Below are 25,224 nucleotides of genomic sequence, written 5' to 3'. Positions count from 1 at the left end.
CCCTTGATGAGGGTCGGAGTGCAGACAGAACGTCCATTCAGGCAGAAGAACCCGGAGATGTGGGGCAAAGGTCCCCAAACAAACTCAACCTTTTCCCAGCAGAGTAGCCGTGGAGATCTCAGCGGCTCCAGATGTGACCCAAGGGTTGTTTTTTGAATTTAGCCACATTTCATCACGACAGAGCAAAAGTTCACACGTGGATTTTGAGAGAATAGATTTGTTTTTGGTCCCTTGTCTGGGTTTTTTCCTGCAACGTTTATTTTTGTTTTGGCAGATTTTCAACCAACATGTCGTCTTGTGTTGTTGTCGTTCTTCTGTCTCTCTGTGTGTGACAAAGATCAGACGCATTTCACAACTCGCTTGTCGCCTGAGTTTTACTCCCTCGTCTGCTGCAGCGAGGGAACGAGGTCAGAGGGCAGAGAGCCTCAGACACACACACACACACACACACACACACACACACACACACACACACACACACACACACACACACACACACATCATGACTTCAGGGGACATTACAGTGACTCACAATGATGCCCTAACCCTGAACCTGACCCTGAACCTAAACTATGTCTCTATACATTATAGGGACTTGCATTTTGTCCACATAAGGAAGACAAGTCCCCACAACATGAGTAAAACCTGCAACTCATGATGTTTAATGTGCAGAAACATGCAGGATTTAAGTGTCTGTATCATTTATTCATCTGTCGTCTACACTCCCGATGGCTGGAGCTCTTCTAGACACACACATCTGGTGACACCTGCATATTCTCGTCACTTCTTGCAACCTCCTCACTTTTCCCTAGAAGACCTCATTTCCCAAACCAGCAGTTGCAGCACCAGTGGCCTCATGAATATTCATTTCGTCTCCACTGTGGGAGTTGACCTGACTCCACTTGTGCTTAAATGGCCCAGTTCGCCTGTTGTCTCTCTGCCTGGGAATTCCCGATCAGACCGAACACTGAGGAACTTGCGGCTCCTTCAAAGTGAGTATCTGCGTGTGACACATTTCAATTTATCCACTTTGTTTGTGAGGTAATCGTCAATTCTTTGTTAATTAGGTCAAACAAAAATACCTGCATTCAATCTCTGTCTTTCCATCAACAGACCAAACAAGTTGCACAAATATGCAAACCATTGGTGAGATCATCCCATTCGCTAAGGAGGTGCTGAACCAGAGGCCCAACTGGGGCATGGTGAAGATCTACACGCTGGGCTCCACCCTGGCGATGCTGGGATTGGTCAGTGGACTGGTGGAGACGGTTTTGCTGCCGTTTGCGGAGCAGGAGCCGGCAGAGGACGCACCGGTGGAGCTGGTGAAGGAGAAGAGGGAGGACAGGGAGGTGTGGAAGTCACACACCACCTTCCTTTGCCTGGAAGTGGTGGATGTGCTGGAGACGGTTGTGTTGGAGGCCCGGGTCAAACTTCTGGTGTCTCAGCCTCCTGCTTTTATGCTTCATAAAGAAACTCTGGTCTCCTGATGTGAATAGACACTGAATTTACAACGTTTGATGCCCGAGGTGGTGAATAAATCATCGTGTTAAACTGGTCCTTCTGTTCTGATTCTTTTATTTAGATTTGGTCGATGTCGACTATAGTTCAGAAAAAAAACTGGTTCAATAAAGTCAGATACGTACAGATGTGATGTGATGGGTGTGATGGCAAAACATATAAGGTGTGCAATTTAATTCATTTTACACTTTAATAAACACATTCAGGTTGTATTTTTAATACGTAAAGACAAAAATATAAACTATTGGGAATTAGGGCTCAAACTAATGCTAATGCTAATTCAAAGATACATTTTTTTTGATTGATCAATTGATTATTTAAACTATAAAAATAAAAAAAACACACTACTTCTATTGTAAAACTTGTTTTGTCCAACCAACAGACCAAAACCCAAAGTTTCTTAACTTTGGAACAGGAAACACTCAAAAATAATCAGATGGATCTAAGAGATGTTTACAACAATATCTCAAATGAATCATAGAAATAGCTGTGTTTACTTTTCTGTTGATCGAGTAATTAATTAAACAAATCCTCGCTGTAGTTTTAAAGGAAACACATATTCCACACTTTGATGGTTGAGCATGAACATTAACTTTAGAAGACATTTATGTCAACGTACATTTGACCGAAGCATATCTGAGTCATTTTAACTTCTGGCACTTCTGACCATTTCATGCTCAGTAAACTAAAGTTACCCTTTTGGTCAGTGCACGTTATTAATAATTATTGAACATAAATATTATTTGGTGTTTATAATTGAACTGAATTTGATACCTCTTATTTTCAGCATGGATTTTTATAAACACTTTGTAACCTTGGTAGATCAGTGCTATACAAATAAAGTTTTTATAATAAGTTTACCTGCACATACAGATCTAATACTCTGGAAGTGGAAGTTACAAAAATGAAGTTTAAAAAGTGGAGGTGGTATAAAAAACGTGAAATGAAAGATTAAGTGATGAAATTTCAAGTTATTTAATTAATGATTTAAAGCTGATGTGATTGAAGCAGCTGTGATATGATGAAAACAGTATTTCATCATCTTTTTTTGCATCTTTACGTTCAAGATTTCCATAAGTGTAATTCTACATTCAAACACTAGGGGGCGGGAGCGAACGCGATGCTGCAATTTTCCACATCCGGCCGTGTGACGGAAGCGACGTCACAGAGCCGCGCCGTGTTTACTATCGGCGGCTGAAAAGCGTCGTTGGTTAAAAACAAATAAATAAAGTCGCATTCGCAGCGAAACAGAATAATTTGAACAGTTGGACGTGAGATCAATAAAGATGGCGGATCCCGCGGTGGCGGCGGGAGGTGCTCTGAGCACAAGCGGGGTAAGAGCCGAGCTGGAGCCGCTGTTAGCAGCCGAGTGTGTGCGGGGTTTACCGCGTTAAGCTAACCGTCACAACCACCTGCGTGTTAGTTAGCAGTGCGTCACGATAACCGGAAGGGAGTTAAGATAACCAGCAGTTAGTTATAATAACCAGCTGTGAGTTAAGATAAGCATCAGTTAGTTAAGATAACCAGCAGTTAGTTAAGATAACCAGCAGTGAGTTAAGATAACCAGCATTTAGTTATAATAACCAGCTGTGAGTTAAGATAAGCATCAGTTAGTTAAGATAACCAGCAGTTAGTTAAGATAACCAGCTGTGGGTTTAAATAACAAGAGTTAGTTAAGATAAGCATTAGTTAGTTAAGATAACCAGAGATGAGTTAAAATAACCAGCTGTGGGTTTAAATAACAAGCAGTTAGTTAAGATAACCAGCAGTGAGTTATAATAACCAGAGTAAATACCAGGTGAGTTAAGATAAGCATCAGTTAGTTAAGATAAGCATTAGTTAGTTAAGATAACCAGAGATGAGTAATAATAACCAGAGGTGAGTTAAAATAAACAGCAGTTAGTTACAGTAAGCAGCAGCTAGTTAAGATGAACAGAAGTTAGTTAAAATAACCAATAGCCCAACATAGTTATGTTGGATATATGTTCAACCAGGATAACAACATTATAGGTTGAGGGCAGAGAAGGTTGCACCTTGTTAATCCCTATGAGACAAACTGTGATTTGTGAATATGGGCTGATACAAACAAAATTGTATCGATTGGTTGATATAGAATAATTTGAACTCAGAGTTGTGTTGGTTACTTTCACGCTGTTTCCTTTACGCTGTGTTTCCTCGTGTGCTCAGCGTGGGGGGGGTAGCAAAGCGGCTTCCAGCCCTGCAGAGAACTACCACCTGGCCCGACGCCGCACCCTGCAGGTGGTGGTCAGCGCCCTCCTGACCGAGTGTGGCTTCGAGAGCGCAGAGAAGGCGGCGGTGGAGACGCTCACTGAGATGATGCAGAGCTGTGAGTCCGAATCCATGAAGGGATTTATATTTATATAAAGAAGAAACCTGAGTTCAGGTGTCAATAAAAACATAATATCAGGAATCGCTACTAGAGGAAACGTTATAATAGGTGCAAACCTGTTGAGTTTCTGTAGAAGCACGTCTTAACCTTAATAGCAACTTGCCCTTTGACACTAATAATTTAATCTATTACATTTGTTGATGATTCCTACAAACATTATTTTAAACTCATCCTTTAATGCCGCATCCACATCTGCAAAATGTTTCTTGTTCACAAGCAGAAGCTTTTCTGAGACACTGTGTTTTGTCCCTTTTTTTTGCAGATATAAGTGAAATCGGTCGCTGTGCTAAATCTCACTGTGAACACACGGCCAGAAGCGTTCCCACCCTGTCGGACACAGTGGTCACACTCATTGAAATGGGTAAGTCCCGGAGGAGTCGGATGGATTACAGGTCGCTGACATGGTGAAATATCAATGACGTCATTTCATCTGTTTGTGTCACTGCAGGTTTCAATGTGGACACGCTGCCTGTTTATGCAAAACGATCACAGAGGATGGTTATTACTGCTCGTAAGTCGGCGCTGTTCTCTCCGCTAGTTATTCAAATTGGCTTTAATATAATAACTGAATCAAAGTACTAATTGTCTTTATTGATTTTAACTGTGACAAATTCCTTTTTCGAATCTCAGCTCCAGTGACGAACCACCCTGTGACGCCCAGAGCCCTGTCAGCCGGACAGAAACGCACACATCCGGCTCACATCCCAAGTCACTTCCCAGAATTCCCTGATCCTCACACGTACATCAAAACACCGGTGAGTCAAAACTTTATAGAGCATGTTGTCAGTCCTTGTGTCAGTTGTCGCATCAAACCTCATTCTGTGCGGCAGATCAAGTTCAGAAAGTCTCTTGTTTTTCTTTCTGCAGACGTTCAGAGAGCCTGTGTCGGATTACCAAGTGGTGAGAGAGAAGGCAGCGACTCAGAGGAGAGACGTGGAGCGAGCTCTCACACGCTTCATGGCCAAGACGGGAGAAACTCAGAGCCTCTTCAAAGACGACATCACTGCCTTCCCATGTGAGCGATCTTTTCATTTTCTATTTTGCCATTAAATGCATGTTGTTCTCCGATGAGTTCTAATCTCCGTGAATGTGTTGCCAGTGATCGCAGCGCGGCCGTGCACCATCCCGTATCTCAGCGCCCTCCTGCCGTCGGAGCTGGAGCTGCAAACTCTGGAGGAGACGGACTCGTCCGAGCAGGACGACCAGACGGACAGCGAGAACACGACAGGACACAACATCAGTGTAAGTGTCACAGCTTGTGTTTCCTTTCCATCCCACTCCTGCGGATTTCATGGGTTTACTTCAATTTTAAAAGTCATGCTTTTGTTGAATTTTATACATGTAATTGTTTTTAAATAATATTAACTTGCCAGTTGTTACATTTTTCTTATGTAATTCTTTCATAAGTACAGATGGGTGAGACAATTAAGGGGAAAAGTGTCTTAGGCGACATCCACTCTACTGTTTTATTTAGAAAACACACGACTACTCTGCGGTTTTAGAGCTGCTGAAACCGAGACGTATGAAAACTTTGGGGCTGTGATCAAATCCAGACGTGTGGATGTGTGTGAGCTGCAGTGACTTCCAGTTATTTCTGTTTAAATAACATATAATCTGCCAGTTGGTGAGTTTTAGAGGGGATTATGATTTGTAGATTGTTATTAGTCAACACAGTTCCAGTCTTTACACCAACTCAAGATGATCCCCCATTGGCTCCAGCTCCAGATTTCATGCCCAGACATGAGTGATATCAATGTTCTCATCCAACCCAGAGTGTTAACTGCTCTGTGATGATTTGCTCGTGTTCCGTCTCCCTCGTTCAGGATGATCCGGGAGCCGACAAAGAAAACTCTCTGCTTCCTCCCGGTGCCGTTGTTCCCTCCGCAAAGGTCACCGAGGACAACGTGATCGACAACCCGTACCTCCGTCCGGTCAAGAAACCCAAATTGAGGCGGAAGAAATGAGTCTGGACCCAACTGAACCAACAGACTCTCATTTGCCACAGTGCTCGGTGCTGTCAGCGGCCCAGTCAGTGACTGAAGGACCCGGTGTTGGGTCCCAGTGCGTGAGCCGGGACCAGCGGCTGCTTTTCCTCAGCGCTGGGACGAGAACCGCTGTAGACTTTGGCAAACTGACTTCTATTGACTTGTTTCTTTGTGTTTACAGTCATTTTTTTCAGGAGGAACTCACTTTGTGTATAATTTGTTTGTAAGCAGCATCATGGTGTAAAATACAAACACAGGAATTCTGTCATTTTGTGAATAAAAGAAAAATAAGTTTCTTTCTTTTTAATTCTGAGATACATAACTTTACTTGACGTCGGTTTTGGTCTGGCTGATAAACATGACGCCATTTTGTTGCCGTTGTTCATATGTCAGTGTCTGTTTTCCTCCATTAGAGTTAAAAGTACAGACTCAGGTAGGCCACTCTGCTCCTCTGCTTCAGCAAAGCCTTCTCACTGTGTAACTGAAAGACAGAGAACAAGAGCGATAGTGTTTCATAACCAATGTCATTATGAATTGACTCTACAAGAAACTATTCCTATTTAAATACCGTTTGTTCAATGAGAATCTATATCTTTCATCTTTCATTCTCTGAAGACCTGCTTCCTCCTCAGAGACTGAAAACTCTTCATAAGGATTTTTCTGAAATTTACTTCCTGAACCAGATCTGTTCTCAAAGTGGACGATGGCTGTTGGATCTGTAACTCAGGAGCAGAGCGGCTCCTGCTCAGATTCACACAGTTCACCCACCTTCACCCTGAGGGACCTCTTTTCCAGCGGCGGCAGTCGGGACCAGTCTGGACGCCCAAAGCACATCGGCCAGCTCACTTTCCTGTTTGTCACTGCGTCCGGCTTGTAGGTCCCTGGCCTGCAGCACAAAATAACACCTGTCAGCTCGGTTCAGGCTCTGGTCCACTGTGTCGCTCTGTTCTTACCCTGGACTGCCCTCAGCTGCACGTGCCGGGGGTTTGAATCTCTCTGTGGTGGAGTTGAAAGGGGATTTTCCAGGTGGGACGATGGTGGACTGGCTGTGATCCTGCTGGTACTGCTGTGGTGAAGGCGTCACCGTCTGGAGAGAGAGAACAGACATGTTAGTGATAAGTGGAAAAAAAATCTTTGTGGTTTTACTTTTGGGACAATCTTCACTTTCAAAACCTGACCCAGTTTGAAGGCTTCTATTAAACCTAAACTTTCAGAGTTTTCAATCGAACATCATGTGTAAAATCACGAGTAGAACCAATGTTCCTCTCTCAGATCGTGGACCCCTGTAGAACTACATGTACTGATGGATGCAGGTGCTTTGGGAACATGTTCCCTGTACCTTGCCAGAAGGTGGAAAGCGTGCTGCAGTCCTCGCTGAGACGATATAACCTTTGTTACTCTCCGGTTTCATCTGCAAGTCGTGATGTATGGTGCCAAACTGTGAGCAGAATGGAAATGATGGATTTAATACATGGATATAATGGGCTCGGTTCTGCGGAGCCCCTGAAGTCCCAGAAGATGATGCGTTTTTAATCTTGTTCCCACAAAATATCATCTTCTGGGACTTCAGGGGCTCCAACATCACAAAGCAAAAATAAGTAAATGATGTTTGAAGCACATCGATCTCTGCATCATGAATATAACACATGACATATAACATAAAGACACAAAAGACAAACTACATCATTGTAACCGGAGCTTCGACAATACAGCAACACTTTATTTACAACAAGGTTAAATTCAAGAGGAAACGTCACTGGAAGTCGTTGGAAAGGGATCATTCGCAAAGGCTCATGGGAAGTGTAGTTCATTCACTCAAATAATTAGATCCAGAAACTACTTAACTTATATAAATCTTATGACTGGTTTTATTAATTGATTTTTAATTGTTGCTCGTATTTAATTGTTTGTTGCTGATTGTGAACGTTTCTTGTTCTCAGGCCTATTAAATAAATCATGATCTCAATGCGACTGATTCAATAAAGATTAAATCAAAAAATTAATATTATATTCACAGCCTTGTACCTTTGACATTTATTAATCAAATCAAAATCAAAGAAAAGTGACCAAACATTCTGCAGAACCACACGTGTGTAAAAACAACATACTAACTACATGCAGGGGATCATGCGAGGAGACAAACCTCATGGTTGACGTAGCAGCCAGGGCCGAGGTGTGGCGCCCCCTGTCGGTGCATCTGGTTTCCCAGTCGGTCCGGAGCGTAATGGAGGGGGAAGAGCTTCCTCTCCTGGCTGCTGCAGAAGCTGACATCTCTGAGCCCGAGCCACAGACATCCTGCAGCAGCAGCTTGTGGCCGAGAGAAAGACAAGGAACCGAAGTCAACACACAGTTACACACTAACCCTGTTGTCGTCTCCTCCACCTGCAACGCTGCTGCTGGTGTTGTGACTTGTAACCATGGCAACCGAGCTGGGGCGTGAATAATGCAAATTGTGTTAACATGTAAATGTGCATGAATACACAATCACAACGTTCAGTTACAAAAAGCTGTAACGATTCATTCATATGTTTGAGAAATTTTTTATTGTAATTTTCTTTCAAATTAAATTTTGAACAATATTTAAAATAATCAAACCGCACGACATGAAACTAAACGATTCATTTACAATTGATAGATCTCTTTATTTGCAGTTAAAGACATTGGACAGTAGTCTATGCATTTGACAAAAAGCAGAACTGAGGCACCGTTGTTAAATTAATCAATGACCCTGAAGCGAAGAGTAAACTTAGAGGGCAGCGTAGGCACATAAAGTATTTTCATATAAATAATTCAGCTGTCGATAAAACGTGGGATTGCAGTGGTGTGAGTCTGCGATTCGACCACGAGTGAAAAGCAGAACTAAACCCAGGAGGAAGAACTTCTGCACTTTCACCGGGGGCCATTTCAAAACAGCCACACTTCAGGAATTTCACACATTTCACAAACACATTATATACACACAGGCACTTCTTTCATCACCAGTAGTCTTTGAGTTGGAAAAAATAAAGACAGGAGTAAGAATTGAGGTCTGAAAAGTTCCTACAGCTTCCAGCAGAGACTTTCATATTGGCACTCGCTAGTTAAGAGTGCAAATTATTTTTATCATTAGGGAGAATATCCAATGTCTCTGGCACGAAAACAACATTTAGCACTCGCACTCTAAATTAGCTCATGAGGAGAAAAAACGGGAGCATCCATTTTGGCACTTGTACATCATAGGGAAACGAAGTGGAATGTGCCTGGTGAGAGAACGCTGGCCCAAATTCATCTGAGGAAGGAAAACTAAAGGAGAGAATGTCAGGAGGAGAAGATCTGCCTGACAAGCACCTTCAAAGTAAAAGGCTCCACACATACAAAAGCTAAATCACACAGATTGACTCTCCAAGGTCCGACATCAGGAGGCACTGAAAGGCTGAGGAGTGTGTGTGCGCGTGTGAGGAGGGCTTCACTCCGACTGAGGCACTGAGATCGATGGACCTTTGGGGTCGTCGAATCGATCCATGGTGTTCAGCTGCATGATCATGTGCAGGCCGTACACGAAAATGAGCAGCATGAGCAGCGAGGTCAGCAGCCCCATCCATATCCCCGCGGTGAAGAACCCGGCACAGTCGCTGGCGTAGGAGAAATTCGTTCCGTTTGCCAAACTGAAGCCTTGAATCTGTAGAAACACATTACGAAACACGCAGTTAACGACAAAGAACTTGAGGCCCTGCTGCGGCAGTGTTGAGAGGCAGAGAGGAGAATGCAGCACGACAGTCGTACCTGGAAGTCAATAAAATTGAGCCTCGACTCGGATAATTCCTTGTTGGTGCTGTTCAGCACAAGCAGAGCGTCCTTGAAGCTGCTGACGGACTGGCAGTGGAAGGAATACTCTGCAGGGGCGTAGATGCCGCGGCTCCCGCTGAAAGACACAGTTTCGCTGCCGGACTGCAGCTGCACGGAGTCCAGGGTGAACCAGTTCCGTCCGGACACGGGATAGAACCGCTGACTCATGGCAAAACTGGGGATGAACAAAGTGATGGTCAGTGTATTAACAGCGTATTATTGTATACGACTAGTGTTCATACTTGGATTCTGAGCACAACAGTTATAAACAAGTAGGACAATGAGGATGTAGGCACAGGAGAGGCCGCTGCATGTGTCACCACTCGAGCAGCTTTCAGACGTTCAGTGAATCTCCTGACATTATCCGGAGAAGCTGAATAATGTCTAAAGGATTCAAGCACGTTGATTAAGTTTCTCAAAATCGGAGACAAACAAAAATAACCCAAATGTCTCACGATGAAAAAGAGGAGTCACACACGTAGAAGACGAAGATGTCGACTTGAAAAGGCAACAAGACTTGAGGGCTTGTTGGTGATTTGGGTCGAGGCCAGTGTTGATGTGTTGTAAATAAAAACATGTGATCTCTCCGCAGTGGAATGAATTTGTTACGTCTCGCCTTCTGCGACGCGGCCCCGTCCCCGACATAAGAGCTGCTGTGGGTCTTCTGCTGTTGTGAACACGTCGGACCCGGACACTTTCCTGCTGCGTTTTTCATACGTGAAAGGAAAACTTGAAGAAACCATTGCCCAGACATTTTCTAGAGACCAAGTCTGAAAACAGCTCGAGTGCAGCGCTGTCTAAAAGGCACCAACACACCTGCCAGATCCTCTAAAAGTCACTTATCACTTCATAGCTTGTTTAATCTGCACAATCTGCACTTTATCCTCTTACCTTAGCACAGAGCCATTTGTTGGATGAGTGAGGACAAGCCTAAAAAGACAAAACAATACATTTAAAATGACTTCTTTCCTTTAAATAACACAAAACTGAAGTTTTCTTGTCAGGACATTTTTTAACTAAATGACGACAGGTGATCTTACAGTGAGTGAGTGGCGTTACACATGGATCTGTCCAAGGAGGGTGTCCCTGCAGCGAAGTCGATCCACTGTGCGGTTCCCGACAGGCTCACGTTGAGGTTCTGAGCCCACAGCATGATGCAGGGGTTTCCAGACACGTTGAACATGATGGGCACTTTGACATCAGCCTCAACTGTTGCGAGCAAGGAGCGGCCCACGGACTGGTCCGACACAGACGCCTCTGAAATGACCTGCACAGACATGATTTAAGATCTTTGAGTCCTCATATGTTTATATTTATATAAAGCGAGAGAATAATTCTGGTGTGATCATCTTACTCGTGATGGCTGCAGTCCCGTGTATATCGCTGTGTACGAAACATTTTTTGCTTTCACGGCACTAAGAACATTTCCGATGATCTCATCTGTTGGAAAAGAAATGCACTTGAGTCACATGTTTTAAAAAACTACCGCATGATTAACATGATATGGTGCTTTAAATATAACACTATGAAATCCTTTAACATTTACTCCTCACCATTGTCCTGCAGCACTTCCTTGCAGGCCTTGTGTGATCTGTTTAACAATAACAAAGGTTTATTTTCTTCACGTCTAGCAGTAGAAATAGAAGAAATAGATCAAATGAAGAAAACTGAAGCCTCACCCGGTGCAATAAGGAAGATTGATGAGCAGGAGGTTGTTGACAGACGTGTTGATGGTCAGATGCGACAGAGTCTCGGCATCTACGAGCACAGGCGACACGCCGAGTGTTTCCTGAAACAGAGCCGGGAAGGAAGAGGAGCCCGTCCACTCTAAGGCTGGAACCGTGACCGACGAAGCAGACGACTGAAGAGCAGCCTGGAGAAGAGCGAGTGGAAAGAATTATGGTTCTTATTCGTCTGATAAAAATCAGCCTCACTCCGGATTAAAGTGTGAATATGGTTCGAACACCTACCTCCAGGTTGTGAAAGGCACTGTCCTGCTTGTTTCCAAACACGCCACCGAAGAGCGTGAAGTCATCTTTGCTCAACTGAACACAAATAAAGACAAATATCACAACTGAAAACACGTCTGTTTAGATCAGTCTAACAAACACAATATCTTATCTGTCCCTCATTAATCTGATATTTATCTCTGCCCAGAACAACTGTAAATAAAACAGCATCTAGTGAAAACTGCACATAAAGTTGGTCCTGTGAATCCGTCTGGAACAGGAGCGTCGACAAAGAGAAGAAACCAGGGCCGTGGAAGTGTTTATAGAGGAAGTGTGAAATGGGAAGTAACATCAAACCTCATTGTCACACCCGAATGAGAAGACTTTACACAGATGACACGTGACTGCACAGCTTTCCACAACTTTACAGACCCAAGGACAAACTCTCCAACAAGTTAAATCTATGAAAATCCCAGAGAAGCTTTGACTGTACAGGTTTAAAAACTCCTCCACTCTTTTCCCCACTTGGCTCCAGTGTGTTTTGGTGACAGGCCTGTTGTCTGCCACAGAGCAGGAGTTTGGTTTCCACGTGTCGGGCACTGACCTTGTCCTGCAGGAAGAGCAGCACGGTGCGAGGGCCGGAGCCCAACGCAGCCGCGAGGTAGGAGGTCAACTGGTCATTGGATGTGATGTGGCCAGCTGCGGGCGAGGCCAGCGGTGGAAGGCTAAACGAGCAGGGAACATAAAGACAGATTATTAAATATCATAAAGTTTAACCTCCTGTTAAAGGGTCCATCAGCCATGTTCCTCTGTTACTGGGAATCTAAGACAAATGATCCTGAAGGTTTTCTTTACACCTGAATTTGACCCTGAGACACATTTCAGATATTTTATTAAATCCAAGCTTTCATATAAATCTTAACTTTGTCTAATCAAGAGTTTCATTAATCGAGACAAATACATATTTAATATGATGATTTTAAGATCTTAAATAAGGCTGAGACAAGAGGAAGATAACAGACCATATCTCAATTTCCCTTTCCTCTTTGTAAGAGTTAAATAGTATTTACATTGTATTTGATTCTATTAGTGAATCTCATTGAGATTTAACACAGATTTTCTTGAGGAACATTCACAACAAGTAAATTAATACAACAAAGACAGTGACTTCCACAAGAATCATGACAGACATGAAACTGCAAAGATCACAGATTCCAGCTGATTTCATGTAAAAGGTGAATTAAAAGGCTTCGAACTGAGCTTTGCCAACATTAGAGAAACATTTTCCAAACTATGAAGCTTCACTACAATCATTAAATATCATATTTCTCTCTTTCTTTCTGTTTCTCTCTCTTCAGGCTGTGAAGTTTTCTCTGAGGTGGACCAGCTAGCCTTAGCATTAGCATTAGCATTAGCATTAGCACTATCACTAGCCTTAGCACTAGCAGCCTGACAGCGTCTCCTCCCTGACACGATGAGACAGTAAAGTATTCACCTGTCGCTGGACCACAGCAGCAGCGGCACCTGCGCGGAGCAGCTCCCCGAGGAGAAGCAGCCGAGGAGGTGCAGGAGAAACGTCGCCAGTCGCACTTTGCTCGAGCAGCTCGCCGCGGCCATGTTTGTTCTGCGTTTCCGCAAAGAAAAAGCTGCGATCACGTGACTCGGACCAGCTGACTGTCATGTACCGGAGGGAGAGAGAGGGGGAAGGAGAGAGAGAGAAGAGAGAAGAGGAGAAGAGAGAGAGAGAGAGAGAGAGAGAGAGAGAGAGAGGGAGAGGGAGGGAGGGAGGGAGGGGGAGAGGGAGAGAGAGGAGGGAGAGAGAGAGAGAGAGGAGGAGAGGAGGAAGAGAGAGGAGGGAGAGGGAGAGGGAGAGAGAGAGAGAGAGAGAGAGAGAGGAGGGAGAGGGAGGAGAGAGGGAGAGAGAGAGGGAGGGAGGGAGAGAGAGAGAGAGAGAGAGAGAGAGAGAGAGAGAGGGAGAGAGAGAGAGAGAGAGAGAGAGAGGGAGAGGGAGGAGAGAGAGAGAGAGAGAGGAGGGAGAGAGAGAGAGAGAGAGAGAGAGGAGGAGAGAGGGAGAGAGAGAGAGGGAGGAGAGAGAGAGAGAGAGAGAGAGGGAGAGAGAGAGAGAGAGAGAGAGAGAGAGAGAGGAGAGAGAGGGAGAGGGAGAGAGAGAGAGAGAGAGAGAGAGAGAGAGAGGGGAGGAGAGAGAGGGAGAGAGACTCAGCATTATGAATTTCGATAGATAGATAGATAGATAGATAGATAGATAGATAGATAGATAGATAGATAGATAGATAGATAGATACTTATTCATTTGTTATACCATACCTGAATATACACTTATAACTATCTATATATGCATATATACCTCTATTCGAATAGCTCCTTGTGCACAGATACAGTTTATATCCTTTTTATATAATTTTGAGTTTTCTCAGTGATCAACCGACTGACGCCTGAATCTAATTGATTTACATTTTATTAAATGTAGAAAAAGCATCTGACAAAATGCAAATGTTTAATACTGTGTAAAAACACTGTGTGTCTCTTCAGTGATATATATACTGTCAACATAAATATTGGTCAACAAATATTAGGACTTAGTTTTACGGGTTCTGTATCAAATCTGTAGTCAAATCTGTCCCTATAGTGAATTAAAGAGTTTTTTAGGTCTTTATTTCAAACATTTCAAAAATATCTAATAAGCAAGTAAGTAAAAGACCCAGCAAACAAGTGAACTTTAACAGCACATGTTCAAGATAAATAAATCATCTCATCAAGTCAAGCTGAAGGAGAATTTTTTCGACATGGCAACTCAAAGTTTGTTCTTATTGCTGGTTTAGAAATGTTCCTCTACTCACACTATTTGCACTATTTCTAACAGAAAATAACTGTTTGCCAGTTTGTGTCATCTGCACATCACAACATCTCCTTAATGTGTTTGTACAAACCTGCTCCTGCAATGATCCTGTGCCACCGCACTTTACTTTATAACATTTCCACAGTGAGAGCTATACATCTATTGCCTTTTAAAAAATATTTGTATTGTCTTGTCTACCTCATTCTGACCTGCCTGCTGCTGTAACAACTGGACTTCCCCAGTGTGTGGATCAATATAAAGTTTTATCTTTTCTAATCTAATCTTATCTAATCTAATCGTATTTGATCTAATCTTGTTTTATCTCATCTCATCTCATCTCATCGTATCTTATCTTATCTTATCTTTATCTCATCTATCTTATCTTCTTATCTTATCTTATCTAATGAGGTATACATGGTGCATTAAAGCAGATGAGCTGCTGAGTCACTGTCTTGTTATAAAGAGGAGAACAGATACTGACTGACCCACGAACAGACATGTGATGTGTGATGAACTTTGCTCTGAGTGACAGGTACACCTGGCAGCTGTCCATGGTGCTGACACACACATTTGGCTTTAAACCTGCACCTGCACCCCCAACAACCCACGTATGACACACACACACAACCACACGCGTGCACAAAAGCACATGTGAAGTTTTAACATGTTTTAACGGGGGGGGGCAGTGAGTGAAAGCTGCTCCCATCCACACAGCTGTGGCGGCGGAGGGATACCACCGCCGGCATCCACGGAAAACGCTGCGCCTACAACTGGAAAGGAAGGGACAGAAAAAGGAAATAGAGAACACGCAAGACTTGGGACTTGAGGTTATTTTTTTTTAAATCATCCAACTCCGAAGTGCGAAGAGAAACCGTACGCGTGCGTGCGATCCTCCGGTGGATGCAGCTCAGGGCGCGGGGTCCCGTTACGCGCACGCTCTCGCCTGTTTGAGTCCATTGTGTGGCGACATGGGGAGAGAGCTGGAGGATGCGCACTAGCTCCCGACGCGCAGCCACATTGTTTCTAGAGCGCTCCACGATCTAGGGCCATCTTTGGTCGTCCTCGCCGGTGACAGTGTGGACACTTTACTCCATTGGTTCGCCAGACGCCGTGCGATCGAACCCCCGAAGGAGCCCGTTTGAAGACGCTCGGCCGTGCGGAGACAGAAGAGCCAGCTTCCCCGGTCGGTGGACACTCGGTGGCATCGCCTCCTTCGACACCCTTTCATTTCTGCAGGCGTAAAGAGGGCGAGACGGGAGAGCCGCTGCTGATACAACATGGATGAGGAATATGATGTGATCGTTCTGGGCACCGGGCTCACGGTGAGTAGGGCTCGTTTTGAAAAGCAGCAGATTGGTGCTGGGAGGAATGATGCTGGGTTTATTTTTTTATATTTTGTGGAGTCCTGCAGACTCTCCCCATGCGCCAGGAGAGAAATCCTCCTGCATCCCTGCGCGTCTGTGACAGCAAGGGGGGAAAAAATATGTGATAACAGATCTGCTCCCTGCGTTTAAACCCACATCTTAACCTGATTGTGAGGAAAACGATGCGTCGGGAGGTTTTACTTGATTTCGTTCGGTTTGATTGGGATCCGTGCAGCCGGCTCTGGGTGGTGCTACACCCTGTATCATCTTCTAGGCGTAACCCCAGTGTGTCATGGTCCTGTGTGCACAGACAGGCCTTCATCCTGAGGTTGGCGCAGGCCTGATCTCGGGTCTGCTCCTCATCCCTCCTCACACCCAGTGCGGCAGCGGCAACACAACCTCACACGGATCCAGGGCTTCTGCTGCTCGACACGCGACATTTTGAAGAGTTTTCTCAAACGGCATCAAACACACTTCTGTCAGCGCAGTTTCACGATAACGTGTTTTTTTGAATGATCGATGACATCACCCTCACGTTGTTCTTGGAAATGTGGATGATTATTATAATGTGTTATTATTATTATTATAACAGTAGATTCATGGGTGAAAGGATCCAGTCGCGCATGCGCACACCGCTCCTTATATCCTGTCAAACCCTGCTAACTTGCATTTACTCTCAGCTTCAGTTAATATCTAACGCAGAGTTTTAAACTGCATTAAAGGTGTAATATGTAACTTTTCACATACAAATGTCTTTTAAAAAAACAACAAAACCTTTTTGTATTTATACTATTCTCCCAGATATGGATGTGGGCCACTCCAGGCAATGATGTGGCACTTCTGGTATTCTTATGGCCAGTTCAAAATGGATGTGAGCCTATGGCCCACTTGTAAAATAGCAAATGTGGCCCAAATATTCTAAAACAAACCAGGGACTTCTTTGTCAAACTTGCAAACATGTGTTAAATGGTGAATTAGATATTACAAAACAAATTTGGGCCACCTTTGGTTGACTTGTGGTATTGCTATGCTATTACCTGTGGTCCAGATCTGGCCAACAGGAGCGCCCGGGTGCCATCATTCAACACGGGAGGACAGTGTTCGTGTGGAGCACATATGGGCCGAAACAATTTTGTCTATATTGTTCTGCAGTATTCGTTCTGAGCCTTCCTGTTTGAAATAGGCTGTTTATTTGGCCTGCGGTGACGCTGGTGGCAGTTTTATTTCTGAAGCTGTAAAAGTGACCTGGAGTAATTGAGCCGCGGCAAATAAAGACCTGCTGCTGGACTCGGTCCTCAGAACCCCCGAGGCTGTTCACCGTTTTTATTAAGACTTTATTGATATTGAACGTATCAAATGTCCAAATGTGCACCAGTTTCGACACTGCACCTCCTTGGGCCCTTAACATTACATACAAGTCTGAACGATTCTTGAGATGTGCGAGCCACAGACAGACAGAGACAGACAGACAGACAGACAGACAGGCAGGCAGGCAGACAGACAGACAGACAGGCAGGCAGGCAGACAGACAGACAGACAGACAGACAGACAGACAGGCAGGCAGGCAGGCAGGCAGGCAGGCAGGCAGGCAGGCAGACAGGCAGACAGGCAGGCAGGCAGACAGGCAGACAGGCAGGCAGGCAGGCAGGACAGGCAGGCAGGCAGCAGGAGCAGGCAGCAGGCAGACAGGCAGACAGGCAGGCAGGCAGGCAGGCAGGCAGGCAGGCAGGCAGGCAGACAGACAGACAGACAGACAGACAGACAGACAGACAGACAGACAGACAGACCTGGGCTGTGGAGCCGCAGACCTCTACTGACAATTCAACACTCAGTAAAAACTCCTGAATGATTAACCCTGAATGAATCCTTACCCAGAGAAACCTGTGAAGACTACAACTCCCATGATGCCAAGCAACTCTGCAGTGTCACTAAACTCCGCCTTTCGACATTTGTTTGATTGACAGATCCCTCGCAGCATATTGTCAGTTTAACATCCATCCTTGGGCGATTCCCTCACATCCCATCACAAGCTCTCAGTACAGATGTCAATGCACAAAGCATCGATGACGCATTGTGATGCAATTGATTGAACCACATCCAGAAGGGTGTGTGGTTCCCTTAAGACCACATCCTTTTAGGGAACAGGAATGTGTCTCCGCCCACTGAACCGACGCCCCCTGGATGTATGTATTCGCAGAACATATAAATCCTAGAAATTGCATTCAGAAGCCGGCTTTGTCCAGGAAAATTTCCAAAAGCTAATTGGTTTGTCAAGCGTCAGATGATTTGTCTGAAACATAACAGAACCCAGTCTGTGTGGTTTGGAGTTTTAATGGAGGCACAGTGAGAGCATCGCTGACCCGGACTGGAAATAATCAACACTTCATTCTAGTCTTTGCAAACGGAAACCGATGAACATGTTGATTTGCTTTTGAAGCAAATATGTGAGATCTCTAACGCCTACTTTCCAGTTTTGTAGTTTTAAACTCTCAATGATATAAATGGAGAGGACAAAATAATAGAAACACCAAAGACGTCAATGTGTTCTAACACCAGATCGCTGCAGTAAATCAGACTTCCATTAAAGTCACAATTTAAAATGAAGCTGTTTCATGCTGGTGTTGATTTGTCTGGGTGATCAAATTGATGTTATATCACTGATAATGACGTTTTGTATTCCATCTTGTTTTACGCAGGAATGTATTCTGTCTGGGATCATGTCTGTGAACGGGAAGAAGGTTCTGCACATGGACAGGAACCCGTACTACGGTGGGGAGAGCTCTTCCATCACCCCCCTGGAGGAGGTAAAGGGCTCCTGGGATCCATAAAACCAATCAATATCGTTTTATGTCCCTCAGTATGTCTCATTTTACATCCAGTGCCATCAGCTGCTCTTTTTACAGGCTTCATTTATCCTTGGAAATGCTCCAGAGTCTGTGAGCTTCATAGATTTCTCCTCCCTGTCCTCAGGTGTACAAGCGCTTCAGTCTCCCTGACAGCCCGCCGGAGTCCATGGGCCGAGGAAGAGACTGGAACGTGGACCTCATCCCCAAGTTCCTCATGGCCAATGGTCAGTCCCATATCACGTTCCTTACATGGAGGGAATATTCAGATCAGGTCTTAATTTAGGGACTTTTGGTTCCATTGGTTTCTCATTTGACGAAATAAGCCATTCTTAGAGAAACGGTGCGGCACAAAAGTGTTGTCACGGAATGTCCCTCGCCATATTTAATTATTAAAATAAGAACAAATAACTAATTAAAGCCAAACTTACTGGGAAAAAATGACCTACATCAGGGTGATAAGAACTTCCTGAAATGACAGGAATCATTTAACGTCTATCTTGACTATTCAGTTTGGCTCATGTCCTACCTACTAACATGGAGGAGGCAGGGTTTATAACCTATACAGCAGCCAGCCACCAGGGGGTGATCAAGATGATTTGGCTTCACTTTTGGGGAGCTAGCATGTCGGCCATCTTTATTTACAGTCTCCTTTCTTAATACTGCCAAGGGTTTGTTTATAGTAAGTTTGTGGTGGATAGTGAGATGGATAATGTGTGTGTGTGTGTGTGTGTGTGTGTGTTTGCAGGTCAGCTTGTGAAGATGCTGCTCTACACAGAAGTGACACGGTACCTCGACTTTAAAGTCGTGGAGGGAAGCTTCGTCTACAAAGGAGGGAAGATCTACAAGGTGCCGTCCACTGAGACCGAGGCGCTAGCTTCAAGTAAGCCGCTCGAATGTGTCCCGTCTCCATTCGTAAGCAGAGATTTGAAGGGCGGTTAGGTCACGATTCAGTGATCGCGGTGGAAATCTCTGCATAAAAGACCTTGTTTGAACTTTCAGACCTGATGGGGATGTTTGAGAAGCGAAGGTTCCGTAAGTTCTTGGTCTTTGTGGCCAATTTCGACGAGAACGACCCCAAGACCTTCGAGGGCGTGGACCCCAAAACCACGACGATGAAGGACGTTTACAAGAAGTTCGACCTCGGCCAGGACGTCATTGACTTCACCGGCCACGCCCTGGCCCTCTACAGGACAGATGAGTAAGTGCAGTTTGATAGCTTCTTCTTCTCTTTCTTGAAAACAAGGAGCCTTTGCAATTTCAACAACTTTTCCTTTTTTCTTCTCTATCAGTTATCTCGATGTCCCCTGTCTGGAGACCATCAATCGTATCAAGCTGTACAGTGAATCACTGGCACGATATGGGAAGAGCCCCTACCTCTACCCCCTGTACGGGCTGGGAGAGCTGCCGCAGGGATTCGCCAGGTATTTGGATTATTTCATATCATAATGTATATAATAGTCTTTTACTACGGAGTATTAGGACATGTTGAGGAAAACAGAGATTTCAGCTGATTTCATAACTTTACAAAGATAAAGTCGTAATATAAAAATTTTTAACTTTTAAAACCTTTCTCATAATATTACAACTGTGTTATCGTAAAATTCCAACTTTTTTCTTGTAATATTACGAGTTTTATCTCAATTACGAATTTATACTCATAATATTACAGATTTATTCTTGTAAAATTACATCTCTATTCCCCAAATCTCCAAACCAGTTTTCTTCCACACGGCCCTGATACTCGGTTGTAGTTTTTAATAGTAAATACAAAGATATTGATTTCACGTGACTTCACAAATCTCATTTGCTGGTCATGTGTAGGTTGAGTGCGATCTATGGAGGAACCTACATGCTGAACAAACCAGTGGATGAGATCGTGATGGAAGACGGACACGTGGTTGGAGTGAAGTCCGAGGGCGAGGTACAGCCGCGCTGATTGATTCTTAATTATAACGCTGATTGAATCGTTCCATAACAAACAGAATGGAAACACACACGCAGTCAGTTAATTAACACATTCCACGTTGCTGTCGCCTTCACGCTGCAGGTGGCTCGTTGTAAGCAGCTCATCTGTGACCCCAGCTACATCCCTGACCGCGTCCGTAAGGCAGGTCAGGTGATCCGCGTGATCTGCGTCCTCAGCCACCCCATCAAAACCACCAATGACGCCAACTCCTGCCAGATCATCATCCCCCAGAATCAGGTTAACCGCAACTCAGGTGAGGGTCAGCGTCGCGTGTCGGCAAATGCGGGAAATAGAGGGATTTTATAGAGGGAAGTTCTTAGAGCAATAACGCAATTTACACAGATTTCAGTTAAATGGAACAGATTTTATCTTCTGTCAGCTCAGAGTGTTGGATTTTCTGATCTGCAACTTTACTCTCATGGCTCAGCGCAGCAGTAACAACTGGTGTTAAGAGGAGGAGATATTGTTTCTGCTTCCAAATCGCCAGTGAAAATGTCTGATTTGACTTTCTCCTCCCCCGCGTCTCTTCTCCAGACATCTACGTGTGCATGATCTCCTATGCTCACAACGTGGCCGCCCAGGGGAAGTACATCGCCATCGTCAGCACCACAGTGGAAACCAGCGAGCCCGAGGCTGAGATCGAACCGGCCCTGGAGCTGCTGGAGCCCATCGACCAAAAGTCAGTCCCGGTTCTTTGCCAACATTCAGCATTTTGTTTAGGATTTGGCGAACTAAACATGAAGGAAAATGTTTGAAAGCTGTGTGTATTTAAAGGAGATGTTTTTTCTGGACAGGTTTGTGGCGATCAGTGATCTTTATGAGCCCACGGACGATGGCACTGAGAGTCAGGTAAGACTGTTTCCAATAGAAAGGGTTTTCTCCTCGATCTGTGTTTCATGCCACATCGTTCCACACATGCATTCCTGAAGCTATCGATTCGCCTTAAAACTATTTCCTGAGAAAAACCTGTTACATTCATGGACAGAAAACATGTGTGCAGCTGTTTTGTTAAGTTAAAATATGAAAATTCTGCATTATTAGTTAAATATGTGCTAAATAAGACAGTTTGAATGAAGACAAATCCAATGTTCTTGTTTCATTTTCTCGACTCATTAGAGCCGAAGGTTTTTACAGATTTCGGCGGATCTCTTTTTATCTGTTTGGTCCTAAAAAAAATCAATTCTTGTCCTGTTTCGTAGCAATAAAAGTCAGGTTGTGAATAATATATGAACAAGGAATAAAACGAAGGTTTGATGAGAGAAAATTCTAATTTTAAGATACAAATCTTTCAACTAATTAAGATCTAAAGACACAAACAGATAAAGTGAAGTAAGACAAACTCCAAAATGTGTATTTGTAATCTTTTCTCTCCTCTATAGTCTGAAACATTATGTAGAAACAAAATAGCTGAAAACCTGAAAATTGACCAGTGACATAAAACCAGTTCATGTCTGTAGTGTCTCACCTTCAAAAATACTTTAAACTAAACAATTTGACAAAATCTAAGGTCTTTCATTTAATGTTTTTACACATTTCTATCTACGTTGTTTTTCGACGTCCCTGTACCTTGAATCTACCTCTGTGTCTAAAACATGATTCATGACTCGATCTGTCCCCGGCTGAGTCTCAGTCTCGCTCTGTCCTCGTCCCCCAGGTCTTCGCCTCGAGGACCTACGACGCCACCACTCACTTCGAGACCACCTGCAACGACATCAAGGACATCTACAAACGCATGACCGGCAGCGACTTTGACTTTGAGAACATGAAACGCAAACAGAACGACGTGTTTGGGGAGGATGAGCAGTGAGCGGTAGAGGGGCTCCTGAGAGGAGGCGGGGCCGGGAGGGGAGACGGGGGGGGGGCGAAACAGGCGGCGGAAGGGGGTGTGTCTAAATTCTGGGTGACGGGGGGGTAAAATGTGGAAAGAGGGCGTGTCCCTGGGCTCCGCCTGCACTTCGCCGTCTGCCTCCTCTTCCTTACGTCCCTCCCTCTCTCGACACAAACACATAAATGCTCACGAACACAAACACACACACACACACGAGCTGTTCAAATACTCACACTCTGTATCTCTGTCACTGAAAAGCAGGGTTGATAAGGTCTTTCATTCCATCGTAGGATTTACAGTATAATCATGTCTTAACTATTATAATTAGAGGTGAATTTATTACTCGTTGTCGGCCATTTTCAAAGCGTCTCATTCTTTCTGTAATGTCCCTCCCCCTCGTGTCAGCGGTCGCGGCGGCGGAGGGGGGGCGTGTCTGAACGGCGAGCTCTGACATGACGGGGGGGGGCTCGTGATGGCTTAGCGTAGAATCCTCTGGAAGGGTCCCCTCCAGTTGACATGCATGCATCTTTTACACACGGTAGTATTGTACATAGACTCGGACGACACTGCGGTATGAAGGCTGGACCATTCCACGCATCGCTCCTGTCAACCCTGCTTTCACTTTTCTCTTTCTTGGTCTTTTACCTGTGTTACTTCAGTAGACGCCGCTCGTTTGGGTCACATCTGTCGGTCGGGCATAAAAAACATAAAAAAAACAAGACAAAAAAAAAACCGTGATGAAGAGTTAAATATAAATGGGCTGTTCTGTCACATGATAGTGCTCTCACTCTGCAATGCTGTTGTGTTTCCCTGTGCTCGCAGGCAAGCTAACCGGTGGCTACTAACTTTCCACACCCTACCCCCCCCCACCCCCCCCTCCACCCACACCCCGAAAAAAACAAACACAAAAAAACCCCTGTTCCTTTGCTTCTCTCTGTTGTGTAATGTCAATTTTTGAATTTGAATAGTTTACATTCTAACACCTTAAATTATTGAAGAGTTTTTATTTCTATATATTTGGTGCACATTTCACTGGCTGAAGTTATGAAGTTTACAGAGCTGAGGTTGAAACTGCGGCGGACGTGACGTGAAGGTCGGACGAGGAGGATTTAGGATCGGGAACGAACAAGCCGGTTACGATAAATCGTACGTGTTGAGATGCGGAGAAGAAGAAGAAGAAGAAGAATGTGTGTGGAGAATGTTTCCGATTGGACGTTTGCAGATTTTCTTGCTCTTTTTAGAGTGAAATGAGGGCGAAGACTGAAATTTCAGCTCATACTTGTAGTGAAAGCACCAGATCGTGTCTTGGTTGTTTCAACCCTTGTGTGTATCATTGAGACGAGTCCTCTCCGCCGAGACGGAACCCGACGGAAAAAAGTGTCGTTGTGAATTCGAGGGCAAAGATGGAATCTCCTAAAATCTTTTAAAGACATTGTAGGAAAAGTTTGAAGCCACAGTTAACAAGTGCCGCCCCACGAGAACGAACCAAGACGCTTTTATTTGGTTGTCGCCTTAATTTGGGGTCGAACTCATTCATTCGTTTGGACTAAACGTCGGCGGCAGGTCGGTGCTGTGCCGGACGTGGCGTCGCTGTTATTGGCTAAACCTGCTGGTGTGTACGTCGTGCGTGTTGCTGCAGAGATACTCGCAGAGGGGATATCGGTTATCGGTCGCCTGAAGTAGGAGCAGTTCCTCGTGTCTCCGCAGCAGCACGTGCACGCCCACTTCCAGCCGGACCGATCCGCGGCTCGGCGTCGTTACACGTCAACGAACAAACAACGAGAGGCTCCGACCTTTTCCTGTAAAAAAAACACAGCAGCAGTTCCATCTCACCTCATCCACCACAACCGACCCCTTAGCAACCCTACACCAAGCTGACGTGTTCGGGGTTATCGACGTGTCTTATTGTTATGATCTATTTATTTAAACTTCACTGATATATCTCTCGAAGGGGTTTCATGTCGAATGCACGTGCTCCGCTGTTCGTTTTTTTTTTCCTGATCTGACGACGAAAATGATTTTTCAAAGTGACGCACACCGACATTATCTGGGTTTTTTTTTCGTTTTGTTATTTGCTGTGTTCACGTGTTATGTTTACCTCGATTATCGATCATTCCAGTGTGGCATCATCATTTAATGTGGTTATTAGCATTCCTAAGAAACAGGTTTTGATGGAAGGATAGCAGCGACACCTGGAATCTACACAGCTGTGTTCTCACGACAGATTCACAACCGTGCGTCACTGAAAACTCTGTGTGCTCCGTTATTGGATAGAAAACTGGAATACTGTTTACTCTCAGATATATTTGAAGCCCCTCCCCTTCCCGGCCCTTCCACTGTCCTCTCTCTTTTTTTTTTATTTATTGAAAACAAAAGCCTCATGTGTGGTTGTACTGTTTTAATTTCCATCCGATTCGGCCTCTGAAAACCACTATTGACAATAATATCCCTTGAAATTGACAAAAGAAAGAGTTCAGGCTGAGTAGTAGAAAAACTTACTGTCCTTGTTTGATCACTAGTACGTGAAACAATGCCTAATGTCTTGTGTAACAATTAAAATGAATTAAACTATGAATGAAATGATAGAAAAATAAAAAAAAGCACATGGCAAACCTGGAAATACCCTGATTCTGTTTTGTGTAACCGTCATTGTTGTCTACACACACACATACAAAC

The 25,224-nt window shown here is 44.4% G+C and overlaps 5 protein-coding genes across 5 annotated transcripts; 3 read left to right on the top strand and 2 right to left on the bottom strand.

The window, feature by feature from the left end:
• Nucleotides 1–837: 837 nt before the first annotated feature.
• Nucleotides 838–1,555, top strand: g0s2 (G0/G1 switch 2). The gene is made up of 2 exons (XM_035159444.2): nt 838–992; nt 1,114–1,555. Exons 1-2 carry the CDS (start codon nt 857–859, stop codon nt 1,485–1,487), a joined length of 510 nt encoding a protein of 169 aa, XP_035015335.1. The 5' UTR covers nt 838–856; the 3' UTR covers nt 1,488–1,555.
• A 1,098-nt stretch (nt 1,556–2,653) lies between these two features.
• Nucleotides 2,654–6,220, top strand: taf8 (TAF8 RNA polymerase II, TATA box binding protein (TBP)-associated factor). Its single transcript, XM_035160462.2, has 8 exons — nt 2,654–2,852; nt 3,706–3,865; nt 4,191–4,289; nt 4,377–4,439; nt 4,559–4,683; nt 4,796–4,943; nt 5,028–5,170; nt 5,752–6,220. The coding sequence occupies exons 1-8, from the start codon at nt 2,805–2,807 to the stop codon at nt 5,890–5,892; spliced, it is 927 nt and encodes a 308-aa protein (XP_035016353.1). The 5' UTR covers nt 2,654–2,804; the 3' UTR covers nt 5,893–6,220.
• Nucleotides 6,182–8,263, bottom strand: LOC118111670 (protein pitchfork; the record flags this gene model as incomplete). Its single annotated transcript, XM_035160463.2, has 5 exons — nt 6,182–6,394; nt 6,682–6,799; nt 6,867–7,000; nt 7,253–7,351; nt 8,057–8,263. Coding segments are annotated over 5 exons (624 nt in total), but the record flags the coding sequence as incomplete, so codon positions are not given.
• A 271-nt stretch (nt 8,264–8,534) lies between these two features.
• LOC118111461 (V-type proton ATPase subunit S1) lies at nt 8,535–13,348 on the bottom strand. Its single transcript, XM_035160089.2, has 10 exons — nt 13,183–13,348; nt 12,292–12,412; nt 11,709–11,783; nt 11,418–11,611; nt 11,292–11,329; nt 11,093–11,178; nt 10,779–11,005; nt 10,630–10,668; nt 9,676–9,913; nt 8,535–9,571 (listed from the first exon to the last, which is right to left on the bottom strand). The coding sequence occupies exons 1-10, from the start codon at nt 13,302–13,304 to the stop codon at nt 9,359–9,361; spliced, it is 1,353 nt and encodes a 450-aa protein (XP_035015980.1). The 5' UTR covers nt 13,305–13,348; the 3' UTR covers nt 8,535–9,358.
• Nucleotides 13,349–15,298: 1,950 nt separating this feature from the next.
• On the top strand, nt 15,299–25,168 carry gdi1 (GDP dissociation inhibitor 1). Its single transcript, XM_035159903.2, has 11 exons — nt 15,299–15,866; nt 18,605–18,712; nt 18,879–18,978; nt 19,500–19,634; nt 19,754–19,952; nt 20,044–20,175; nt 20,576–20,675; nt 20,802–20,973; nt 21,255–21,399; nt 21,515–21,569; nt 22,375–25,168. Exons 1-11 carry the CDS (start codon nt 15,822–15,824, stop codon nt 22,525–22,527), a joined length of 1,344 nt encoding a protein of 447 aa, XP_035015794.1. The 5' UTR covers nt 15,299–15,821; the 3' UTR covers nt 22,528–25,168.
• The last annotated feature ends 56 nt before the right edge of the window (nt 25,169–25,224 follow it).

The sequence above is a fragment of the Hippoglossus stenolepis genome, chromosome 6, assembly GCF_022539355.2.
Source record: "Hippoglossus stenolepis isolate QCI-W04-F060 chromosome 6, HSTE1.2, whole genome shotgun sequence".
Taxonomy (NCBI): domain Eukaryota; kingdom Metazoa; phylum Chordata; class Actinopteri; order Pleuronectiformes; family Pleuronectidae; genus Hippoglossus; species Hippoglossus stenolepis.
Note: the sequence above shows the minus strand (reverse complement) of the source record. Positions and strands in the feature narration are given on the sequence as shown.

Bases quoted from the DNA above. Each gene is read 5' to 3' on its own strand.
- gdi1 (XM_035159903.2), top strand. From the start codon at position 15,822: ATGGATGAGGAATATGATGTGATCGTTCTGGGCACCGGGCTCACG. The intron at 15,867-18,604 runs GTGAGTAGGGCT...TGTTTTACGCAG, and splicing joins TTCTGGGCACCGGGCTCACG to GAATGTATTCTGTCTGGGAT. The intron at 21,400-21,514 runs GTCAGTCCCGGT...TTTTCTGGACAG, and splicing joins CTGGAGCCCATCGACCAAAA to GTTTGTGGCGATCAGTGATC.
- taf8 (XM_035160462.2), top strand. From the start codon at position 2,805: ATGGCGGATCCCGCGGTGGCGGCGGGAGGTGCTCTGAGCACAAGCGGG. The intron at 4,440-4,558 runs GTAAGTCGGCGC...TTCGAATCTCAG, and splicing joins GAGGATGGTTATTACTGCTC to CTCCAGTGACGAACCACCCT. The intron at 5,171-5,751 runs GTAAGTGTCACA...TCCCTCGTTCAG, and splicing joins CGACAGGACACAACATCAGT to GATGATCCGGGAGCCGACAA.
- g0s2 (XM_035159444.2), top strand. From the start codon at position 857: ATGAATATTCATTTCGTCTCCACTGTGGGAGTTGACCTGACTCCACTT. The intron at 993-1,113 runs GTGAGTATCTGC...TTCCATCAACAG, and splicing joins GAACTTGCGGCTCCTTCAAA to ACCAAACAAGTTGCACAAAT.
- LOC118111461 (XM_035160089.2), bottom strand. From the start codon at position 13,304: ATGGCCGCGGCGAGCTGCTCGAGCAAAGTGCGACTGGCGACGTTTCTC. The intron at 10,669-10,778 runs GTAAGATCACCT...TTGTCTTTTTAG, and splicing joins TGTAACGCCACTCACTCACT to GCTTGTCCTCACTCATCCAA. The intron at 9,572-9,675 runs GTACGACTGTCG...GTGTTTCTACAG, and splicing joins TCAATTTTATTGACTTCCAG to ATTCAAGGCTTCAGTTTGGC.